The sequence below is a fragment of the Stegostoma tigrinum genome, chromosome 3 (genome assembly GCF_030684315.1).
Source record: "Stegostoma tigrinum isolate sSteTig4 chromosome 3, sSteTig4.hap1, whole genome shotgun sequence".
In the NCBI taxonomy this organism is placed as follows: Eukaryota; Metazoa; Chordata; class Chondrichthyes; order Orectolobiformes; family Stegostomatidae; genus Stegostoma; species Stegostoma tigrinum.
The window spans coordinates 25,287,098-25,299,012 of NC_081356.1; the positions used below are offsets into that span (position 1 = coordinate 25,287,098).

An 11,915-nucleotide genomic window follows, 5' to 3' on the forward strand; every position below is an offset into this window, starting at 1 on the left:
TAATTCAATCTAATTGTTTTGTTGATCATTAAAATATGAACTTTGCTTTCTCCTGTTATGATGACATTACAGCCAAGTGATTCAATTACAGGCCGGTAGCTTACTACTATTATGTCTATTTAGATTCTGTATCACAAAATCAATAATACACTTTCTCTGTTAGCCTGACGTTTTGCACCCTTGGTGATACTGTTGCCTTCTAATTGACTCGCTGCTTCATTATTTAATTATTGGATGACAGACGTTAAACAGAGTAATGAGCCCACTTTTAATTCATTACGTGTAGTTGGGCTTGAAGTGAGCTAAAATTTTATCTGATGTTTTGACTTGAATACTTGTTAATCCTTGCAAGGGGGAAAACCATAAGTAAAGCTGCCCTTTGATCTTAATACTTGGAATTTTCAATTTTTAATTATTTATAAACTGTCAATAATAATGTGTAAACATTTCATGCCCTTACCAACAGAGACAGCAAAGTTGGAGGCTGGAGGGCAACCAAATATCAGTGACAAGATGACCAGGGCCATATTTGGTTGCAGTTGAACCTTCACCGTGGACTTCCTAACTTGTTGCCTTCTCACCCTCTTGACGGGAGGAAATCAGATCAGAAAGGAGAGTGGAGGAAAGTAAAATTAAAGGCTGCATTTGCTGACACCAGCTATTGCTCATTATGCTTCATTTTGAATTGCATGTATACATACAAATAGGCTTAGGGGTCATGGCCCAGAGGTTGGGAGACATCAAATCCCAGGAAGTGGGAGAAGGAGTAGAGGTCAGTACCAGGAACCTGGTTTGACAGAGGTGAGGGTGGAGTGTGGAGACCAGGACTGGGATGGAGTATATGGGGTGGTTTTGTGATGTTCCCATGGGTTTGCTGCTTTTGTCCTTCTAGGTAGTACTGCTATTGGGTTTAGAAGAGGCTGTTGAAGAATGCTTGACAAGTTGAGAATTGGGAGGTCAGTTCCCAACTGTTGATTTGCTCTTTCTCTGGACAATAATAATAACAGGATGTTGACTGGGAGTTCTGGTGTTGGTAATGGCATTGAAGATCAAGAGGTGATGGTCAGATTATCTCTTGTTGGATATGGCTTTTGTCTCATACTTACATGGCACAGGTGTTACTTGCCACTTACCAACCAAGCCTGAATGTTGTCCAGGTCTTGCTGCATATGGACATGGACAGGTTCAGTATCTGAAGTATTGCAAATGGTGCTAAGTGTTGTTTAAAGATCAGTGAGCATCCCTACTTCTGATCCAATATGAAACAAACATCATTAATGAATCAGCTGAAGATGGCTGGACCTAAGGCACTATCCTGAGGAATTCCAGTGGCGATGTCCTGGAAATGATTTGCATGTGATGTTTTGTCAAACGTAAGACCCATATCTCCTGACTCTCTAGTTTGAATTGAACCTGGCTCTGCAGATGGGCTGGGAGACAGAGGGAACCAGTAAGATCACAGAAAACTTTTTAATTTAACCTTCTGCATCATGAGGCCATTAGGAGCAGCCTAGGGTGTAAGGATTTAGGAGGCAGTTAAAAGACTAAAGGCAAGAAAGATAGCTACAGTGATGCCAACAATTCCCCAGATAGGTAGCCTTTTAGCTTTTCCTTCAGTTTTATATCTTTGCCTGCTTGTATGAGGCCCCTGGACCACATCTTGGCTCAGCACTAACCATTGCTTGGCTGCTATCCATCCAATTGGCCATGCTTGACAGGATGGTAATCCTGGTGGCAGGCACAGAATTTGTTGCCACCTGTGAAATACAGGGGAAGCCCCACCACTCACCCATATGCAACCTAATGACGTCAGGACATCTACATTGACAGCAATGTCCTGATCTATAATTTACTATACAAAATGAAGTTTGACAAGACACCATTCTTCTAACATTGCACGTTGGGTGTACATACATTACATTAACTGCAGCACTTCAAGAAGCTGGTTCATCTTCTCAAAGCTAATTACAGATGATGTACCCCCCAACAGTCACATCCTACGGAAAAACTAAAAACATGTCCATATACTTCCCTGCTTTATCCTCCCTGGCACAGTTCATTTCTCACAATTTTGCCCTAGAATGTGGAGCCGAGTTTCCCACTTGAGATCAGCAGGTTTTACTGCTCAGATGTTCAATTTCTAACCCAGTGGGTTGGCAGGAGAGGGATGTTCCTTTAAATATTTAATATTAAACTTATGAAGTTGAAGCCTTCAGCACAGTCATCTCTGCTTAAATCATGCCACTGTATGTAATCAAATCGTGTCTCCCTTCATTTTGATAGAAAAGTGCTGGTACGATACTTAGTGTAACCAAACACATTCCTTCCTCCTCATCATTGATTACAAATCTCCTGATGCCTATGTAACCTGCATGGAAGGTGTGGTCCAGACAGGTCAGGAGAGAGATGAAGATTGCAAAGGGGTTGTTATGACAGAGAAACAAGTGGTTCAAGAGGTACCCCTGTTAAAAAGGAAAGTGCACCAGTAACAAAAATTGGAAGCACTGCTTCAATCCCACCATAACCTCTCTTAGCTTTGAAGCAGCTTCTTACATTATACCATATATTGCTTCAGGTTATAATTAGTTTTTTCCACACAGTCTTAAAATCTTGCCCATCAAAAGAGGTAAATTTCTTTCTCGGTAAACAGCTGTGTATATTTGTATGCTTAGTTTCTGTTATTATGGATCACACACTGATCTATCCCAAGATTATAACTTTTAAATGTCAGGTCTGACTCTCTCTTCAGGAAGTCCAGAAATTGAAAGGCTTGATTGTTACAGTTAAGGTTTTTTAGATTAGGTGAACGGAGCATTACATAGCTTTTAATTAAAGCCCACAATAACTGTAATGATTTGACAAAGTTCAACACCCAATCTTATTGTCTGGCATTGTGTGGGCAGATGTGCTTTATTATTTCAAAGGATCACAATTTTGTTCCGCCCATTGCCCTTTTCATTCTTACTGATGTACACTGGATAGTACACTGTTTATTTTGTTAATCGTTTGAGTTCCACTTTAGTCATTGTACCAGCTATTTATGAATTGAAGATTTGAGCTTGAATCTGGTGGCCTGTTTCAAAAGGCTGACTGTTTGCAACTCCATGATGGTTGGCTTAAATAAAGGCTGTAAGGGAGCTCAGAAAATTGGGGACGCCCCAATCAGGATGACACCCTGTCACATTCGTCTTGTCAGGAGCTTTCCTGAGCTGGGATGGGAATATGATTCACTGCCCATCCCACTAGGGCTGGCAGCTTTTTGTGATAGTTCAGGATTAGGCCAGAGGGCATGTCCTGCACCTCTGACATTTGCCAGTGTAGGAGTGGTCCCTTCCTTCCCTACCACAGGAAGAGACAACTAGGTCAACAAAGGTGACCACCCTGCAAAAGTGTGTGTGGAGGGTGGTGTGCGTTTGAATTTGAGGGGATAATCAGAGATAGCGGTTCTATGCCTCATTTTTAGGGAGATGCAAGAAAGGTCACACCTGTGGCCAACAAAACCAGGGGTTCTGAAACACCTGAAGGCTTCGGTCCTCATCTTTGATTGCAGTCCACACTTCAAAGAGTGCCTCCATGTTTAGGCATTTTCACTCTCCCTGAACTCTGCCACCACTATCCACCTCCATCAGTGGGGCTATCAGGGTTCTAGATCTGAGAGTCTTTTGATTAGATCCAATCCTAGGCTACATCAGAGGTCCACCCTGCCTACTGTCCTGCAAACTCCCTATATTTGTGAATGCAGAAGTGCACCTTTAGGAGGCCCCTTCCAAAACAATTGCTCTCCTAGCTTTCAGGATCCCCTTCGAGAACAGACAGTCTTCATCGGTGACACGTTGACAATGGCTTGGGACCTCCATTCAGTCCCCAGGTCAGGGTCCAAACTCCATAGGAAGATGCAGCCCTGTATGTCAGCTGTGGCTCAGTTGGTAGTACTCTCACCTGTTTTTACAAATCTACTCCAAGACCTCAGCACAACAATCCAGGCTATCATTCCAGAAGCTGTACTGAGGGAGTGTTGCTTTATCAACAGGGTCAGAATTGAGGGAGTGCCCCACTCTCAGAATATCAGTTCTGAGGAAGTGCCACACTGCCAGAGGATCAGTATTGAAGGGATGCTGCAATGTTAGAGGCTCAGTACCAAGGTTGCATTGCACTGTTGCAGGTTCAGTCCCAAAGGCACACTGCACTGGCAGGGGGCAGTCATGAATAAGGACATGCTGCACTGTTGTGGGGTTCAGAACTAAAGCTTTGCTGTGTTATTGGAATGACAGTAGTGAGGGAGAGCTATACTGTTGGAGGATCAGTATTAAGAGAGTGATGCAGTGTCAGAGAATCATTACTGAGGAGGTGCTGCACAGTGGTGGAAAGAATAGTAAGTTTAATATTGCAGTTCTGCTGCCCTTTCATTGTAACCCATATTACTTGCTCATCTCTCCTCTTGGTTTGAACACCTCCAAACCTCAGCTGTTCTTTCCCACAACTGCTAAAGTTCTCTGTAACACTTATTCTTTATTTGACTTCCTGTCTGTGCAGTACTTATGTCTTCGGGTATTTACAGCATCTAATTTCAACTCTCATTGTAAAAGCATTTTATTTTTTGTTTGAAAAAAAATTCATGCCTTGAAAGGAGGATTAAAGGTTTTGGAATCTTGCAATCTTGCTCGTGGTTTTAACTCTACCAGTTGGGTATGACAGAAATCCACAGTCATCTTTGCACAATCAGTTTGGAGCAAGGCTACAGGCAATTTTGACCACATCCTTGTACAGCCAGGCACTTTCACTTCTGTAAATAACTCACACCAGTGACCTACCTACTCTCATGTGCTGTTTAAAGATAAACACAACCCCACAAGAAATGGCACCCACTGCAATGTTGAGAGGTTTTATTAGATAGACGAAAGGAACTATTTCCTGTGGGTCAGTGATATAAAGTCTTTGGCAAAATATCTAGGAGAGATGAGGGGTTGTATCTGGTTTCAAAGTGGCCAACTATTAACGTACTGAGTTGGAGTTGGGAGAGGAGCATGGTGATAGCCTTAAATTTACGTTAGACTTCTGCACTTCAGTGGAAAGAAAGTCCCACCCTCAATTGCTTCCAGTGAATCTGATTGACTGGCAGGTCTTGCAGCCCCAGAAGTACTAGAACTCTGTAGGGGGTTGTGATGTTGTTGGACCTGTGTAGATCCCAGGTACTTTTAGAGGGAAAGGGGTCAAGCACCCAAGGGAGGAAATACACGTAGGTGGGAGAATGGGTTTTGAAGGCTGGGTAGGGAGAAACAAAGGAGTTTAACATCTTGGCAATGTAACTCGTGAAGCACACAGGATGCCTCTTCTGAATGATACATCCATCCCTCTGCCATTCATTTTCACACTTTAAACAACGTTGCAGAAAAGTCTTTCCACCTTCACTCACCTGCCATCGTCCAGATACTTGTGTGTGTGAAGGTGGATTGACAGCCTTAAATATGTGAGAATGTGCCCTCAATAAGCCTAAGGGCAGCACGGTCGGTGGGAGCACACACACACACACACACACACACACACACACACACACACACACACACACACACTAAATAAAAGCAACCTGTAAAGTCCAAACTAAGGAGGAAGTGATATTCCCTTCGAGTCATTGGAATGCTTAAAATTACTGGTAGGACCAGATTTGATAAACAGTTTTATAAAGAGAATGGGACAAATACTGGAGGATAAAGAACTGAAAGTTTTTGTCTGTAAACCTAAGGATACGGGAATAAGCATGACTGATTTTGGATAGAGCCATATCTGGCACAACCATACATAATGGTGATTTTCTGTTTTGTACGTTTCTAGGGTTCTATGAACAAAGACTTACTACGGCAAGTTATTATTTAATGGCTGCCTTATCGAATTATTATGGAATCTTACAACCATGTTCTTTTCTGTTTCCAATTCAATTCCCTCCAAGCCACAAAATGTTGTATCACCGACACCTCCTCTGTTTCTAGTGACCAAGGAGCCATTCTTCTTTTCTCAGCCTAAGGTATCTCCTGTGTTGCTCAGTTCCTGAAATGGTTCAAGTCCCACATTATGAAGGCTGATGCCATAGCGCTGTATGAAAAAACCCTGCATAGTCAGAACATACAGCACTTATTTGTTCATGGGATCTAGGTATCCCTGGATAGACCTGGATTTATGTGTCATTTCTTTGATCTGAAAAGGTGGTAGTGAACTGTCTTCTTAAACCCCTTCATGTGCTGTACAACTGGAGTTTGGGGAGAGAATTCCAGGATTCAGACCCAGAAACAGAGGAGTGACAATATAGTTCTAAATCAGGGTAGTATGTGATTTGGAGGGAATCTTTCAGGTGGTGGTGTTTTCACACATCAGCTGTCATTTATTCTAGGTGACAGAAGTTGTAGGTTTGAATGTGCTGTTGAAGGAACTATGGTGAGTTATTATATTGCTTCTTGTGGACCCTGCACATTGCTGCCATTATGTATCTATTATGAAGGGAATGAATGTTAAAGGAGGTGGATGAAAATCTTCAATTCTAAACAGGGTAGAGCTGAAAACTGGTACCTCCTCTCATGTGTGACTTCACTAGGTTCTGTTCAAGTGCAGGTGAACATTGAGAATGAACCAGTTTATTATTGAATTGTATTGAAATTACAGACTGATACCAGTTTGTCGGGTTCCTATGTTAATGATCTCATGGATGCTTTTCAACTTGGATTTGTTTGGTTTCCCATAGTTCATGAATTTAACCACACTGAGAAACTTTTCCAGTTCACAATCAACACTTTAAATAGTAAAATGCCTTTCTTCTGAATTTCAGAAAGAGATGACATTGCGGATATGCCACTGAAAGGTTATAAGAGATTCCAGTTGACTACAGACCCCAGCAAGCATCAACCTGCAAGCAACGTATCAGCTGTCTCCTCTGCTTGCATCTGCATCACTGGGGCTAATGCTTCAAAGACAGATAAAGCCCAACAGCAACCTCAGGCAATTTTTGTGCATTTGTGTGAAATACTGAAAACATTCTCATATTAGGAGAAGCACTCTGTAATTTTAAACTGTTTGTTTCCTTTAGTTTTTCAACAGCCCATAAACAGTCCCTGCCTGCAAGTGGTATATACAGCCCGATCCAACAGTATGTATTGGTTAACAGACTTCAGTCTGACAGCTGATATCAGTTTTATTCAGAGCAAAGCTAATGGTTCATACGTATCATCATAAAATGATCAGTGAGAGAGGGCTGAGTACTGCAGTAAACTCAAAAAGCTTTCTTTTTTAATTTTATTTTTTGTTTGAAAAAAAATTCATGCCTTGAAAGGAGGATTAAAGGTTTTGGAATCTTGCAATCTTGCTCGTGGTTTTAACTCTACCAGTTGGGTATGACAGAAATCCACAGCCATCTTTGCACAATCAGTTTGGAGCAAGGCTACAGGCAATTTTGACCACATCCTTGTACAGCCAGGCACTTTCACTTCTGTAAATAACTCACACCAGTGACCTACCTACCCTCATGTGCTGTTTAAAGATAAACACAACCCCACAGGAAATGGCTCTCTGGCTTTATATTTATCTATCTGCACGATCAGATGAAAGATTCCTTCTGAATTAGGTGCATAGAGTTGTGGATTTGAAGAGATTGGTAAGGACAGTGCAACTTACCAGTTCTAAACTCAGGCACAGCCAGGATGCTTGCTTTATTTCATGTCACCCCTTTCTGCTAAAGGACAGTGAAATGAGCATTCTAAAAGGACAGTGAAATGAGCATTCTATTTGCATACTTTTTCGTCAGTTTTATTCTCCCTTATTCTGATGTGCTTGCTGGCACGTATCTCCGATTTCGAGGACCGTAACTTCCCCCTCTGGTGATCAAAAATGCCCTTGATGGTATCTCTTGCATTTCCTGCACTTCTGTCCTCATATCCCCTCCACCCCCCAACAAAAATAACAACAGAATCCCCCTTGTTCTCACATATCACCCGACCAACCTCCACATCCAACCTATCATTCTTTGCCACTTCCACATCCTACAGACCGACCCCACAACCAAAGAGATATTTCCTTCCCCACCCCTATTTGCTTTTCGTAGGGACTGCTCTCTCCACGACTCCCTTGTCTGCTCCACACTCCCCACTGGCCCCACCACTCCTGGCACCTATCCTGCAACCGCAGGAAGTGCTATACCTGCCCCTACACTCCCCCCCCCCCCCCCCCCTCATTCAAGGCATAAAACAAACCTTCCATATCAGACAGCAGTTCACCTGCACATCCGTCAACTTGGTCTACTGTATCCGCTACTCCCGATGTGGCCTCCTCTACATCGGTGAGGCCACGTGTAGGCTCGGAGACTGTTTTGTGGACGATCTGCGATCTGTACACAACAAACAACAACATCTTCCAGTAGCCAATCATTTTAACTCCCCCTCCCACGCTCTGGATGACATGTCTATCCTGGGCGTCCTCCAGTGTCACAATGATACCATCTGTAAACTGGAGGAGCAACACCTCTTCTTCTGTCTCGGTAGCCTACAGCCCAATGGTCTAAACATGGAATTTACCAGTTTTAAAATCTCCCCAAACCTGCCCTCATCCCATGTCCAAGCCTCCCTCTCATCCCTGCCTCCTTAACCTGACACAACCTGTTCATCTTGTCTCCTACCTATCCACCCCACCCATCCCACTGACCCAGCCTCACTACTCCCTGCCTGCACTCTCCTATCACCATCCTATCTACCTTATCCAGCTCCAACCCTCCCCTCTCTATTTATTTCCCAGCCCCCTTTCCCCTCCCCACTTCCGAAGAAGGGTCCCAACCCGAAATGTCAACTTTCCTGCTCCCCTGATTCTGCCAGATCTGCTGTGTTCCTCCAGCTCCATACTGTGTTGTCTCTGTAGTTCCTAACCTCCTCATAACATTGACCTATTTGCCAGAGATTGTTTCCTAGAATATTCTGTTGCCTGAAATCCCTCTCCTGCCTACCATCTAGCGAGGGCTTCCCATCATATCCAGGTGGGAGTCTCTGGCTGACCAGGCCCAACAGTTGAAATCACCCAGGCCTCAGGCTACAGTGGAGGAAATGGTTTCCCGTCCACCTAAAATCTGTTATTTAAAATCAGCAGCTAAGAGCAATTTCTGCAAAAGGAGAAATTGTTTCTGTCTATCCTATAGACTCCTTTTAATGTTTTTTACAACTCCTCAAATTATCACTTAACATTAGAAGGGCTGAGTTTATTGTGAATACCACAGCTAGGTGCTGCAGTGTCCATTCATACACAGGAGATGCCAGGAACCTGTCCTGCGTTTTATGTTTTGAGTTATTTTCCAGGGTATGTGACCTACATGCTACCCAGTCCCGATGTTACCCCCCGACCTAGCCAGTAGCTCACCGACTCTGGATCTAACAAACAAGCAACTGTCCACCAGCATGACTTACACTGCATGTGCCCTCAACTCTCTTTGGTACAGTGCCTATCCACTGCCCTCCACGCACTATAATTGCTCAGCAGGGGAAGCGTTGCTGTACATCACCCTAGCCTTCTTGGCACACACCCAAACCCACCCCACCAACATTTCTCTGGTCATCTTGCCTCTAGTTTGCCTGGCCTCCTCTCTTTCAGTCTTCCCATTGTCTTGCCACAAGTCTCTTCCTGAACAGCTGCTCCTGCAGGAAGCCCTGTGGGTGGTTTATTCCATGTCATTTGCTGATATTACTGTACACACAAACATGGTGACATCTGTGATGAATGTACAGACACTCCTACAGTCTGTCACGACCAGCTGATACCACGTGCATGTGGGAGTGGGGGGGCAATTTGACGGCCATATTGGAGTAATCATTCTGATCTTAGAATACTAGCCAGGTTAATAAAATCTATCTGCGTATTTTTACTTCCTTTCTTATGTGCTGTTGGTCTAAGTTGCTTGTGAGTCTGACAAATGGCAACTGAACTGAAAGGTTAATCCTACCTTCCTCTCTTCACAAATGCTGTGAACTGAGGGTTTTCAAAATTTTCAGTTTTTATTTCAGATTTCCAATGTTTTCTGATTTAACTCGGTTCAAATCAAGTTCCTTTCCCATAGTTCCACAGCATTAAGTCAAACATGTTCATTACACCACAATTTCTTATTGTTTCACAGCCTTAGATGTCAGTAGTTCTCCTCACAAGGCACATTCAAGTAACATTCAATATTAAATAGAGCTTTATAGGTACAATGAAAACATTCCAGTTGTCACTCAGATGGCACAGACTCTTAACAAACAGGGAAAATGCAAGAATTTGAGCTTTGAGCGTCAATATTTCATAAAATCTCAATAGAATCTAGAACTGCTTTCTACCACTTCTGACCGTTAAATTCATAGAATCATAGAATTTACTGTAGAGAAGGAGGCCATTCAATTCTTCATGTCTGCATTGGCTCCTGAAAGAGCTACCCAGCTCTATCTCTAAGACTATCTAAATTCATTATTTTCAAATATATTGCACAGTGGCTCAGTGGTTGGGAGTGGCATGATAGCTCAATGGTGAGCACTGCTGCCTCAGAGCACCAGGGACGTTTCCAACTTTGGGTGACTGTCTGCATGTGTTTCCACTGGGTTCTGTGGTTTCCTCTCACAGTTCAAAGATGTGCAATTTAGGTGAACAGGACATGCGAAATTGCCCATAGTGCTCAGAGATGTGCAGATTAGCTGCATAAACTATGGGAAATGCAGGGTTACAGGGCTAGGATAGGAGAACGGGTCTGGATGGGATGCTCTTTAGAGGGTTGGTGTGGACTTGTTGGGCTGAATGGCCTGTATCCACATTGTGGGGATTCTATGATCTTCTCTATACCCAGTTCTCTTTTGGAACCTACTATAGAATCAGCATCTGCCACTCTTCCAGGCAGCACATTCCAGAGCCTAACAACTCTGAGAAAAGAATTATCTCCCCAATTCACTCCTGGCTCTCTTGCTGACAGTCTTGGAATTGTGACCTCTAGTTATTGATACACCAACTAGTGGAAACAGAATATCCTCCTGTACCCTGTCAAAATTTGTAATTACTTTGAACACCTCAGTAACGTCACCACCTAATCTTCTATGCTCCAGGGAGAATGGGCTAATTTCTCTAATTTTTCCTTATATGTAAAATCCTCATTCCTAATATTATTCTCGTACAACTCCTTTGCATTCTCTCCAAGGTTTTAATCCCCTTCTTAAATAAGGTGCTCAGAACTGAACACAACACTCCAAATATGGTCCCACCAATGATTCATACAGGTGTATGATCACTTCCTTGGTTTTATATGCTATGCCTCTATTGATAAACTCAACAATCCTGTAAGCCTTCTTAACAACTGTTTCAACTTGCTTGGCCACCTTCACAGACTTATGCAAGTTAATCCAGAGGTCCCTCTGCTCCTGCACTTCCCTTAAATTTGTACCATTGAGCCTATATTGTTTCTCTGTGTTTCTTCTACCAAAATGTATCCATTTCTCTGCATGGAAATTTTATCTGCAAGATGAGTGCCTATCAGGCTATCTTGTCAATGTCCATCTTAAGTCAATCAGCACCATCCTGTTAACTATTCTTCCTGTCTTGGTATCATCTGCAAATTTACAGACACCCATCTCCAGATCATTAATAAAAATCAGAAAAAGCAAGGGTTCTGATATTGATCTCTCAGAAACACCACTTTCGACGCATTTCTAATCTGAGAAATGCCCATCTATACCTACCCTGTATTTCCTAGCTTTTTGCCAACTTCTAATCCATGCTGCCAAGGACTCATCAATCCTGAACATTTATAATTTGCTACCCAACCTGCCATGTGGCACCGTATCAGAGCTCTGAAAGTGTGTTAAATTGATCTAATGGTTATCCCTAGGCATATTCTAAGCAATAGCTTTGAGCTGAAGGAATTGGTTTATCAGCTTACT

At 42.9% G+C, this 11,915-nt stretch overlaps 1 protein-coding gene across 3 annotated transcripts in view; it reads left to right on the forward strand.

The window, feature by feature from the left end:
• Positions 1-8,191, forward strand: part of LOC125450739 (MOB kinase activator 3B) — a 131,916-nt gene extending 123,725 nt beyond the window's left edge. For 2 of the 3 annotated variants that reach the window (XM_048526828.2, XM_048526829.2), the window contains one exon: positions 6,815-8,191. In XM_048526828.2, coding sequence (XP_048382785.1) covers positions 6,815-6,844 — 30 coding nt within the window. In that variant the 3' untranslated portion in view covers positions 6,845-8,191. Of the gene's footprint in view, positions 1-466; positions 2,140-6,814 lie in introns of those variants that run through there. The other variant, XM_048526827.2, reaches the window with a different exon arrangement.
• The last annotated feature ends 3,724 nt before the right edge of the window (positions 8,192-11,915 follow it).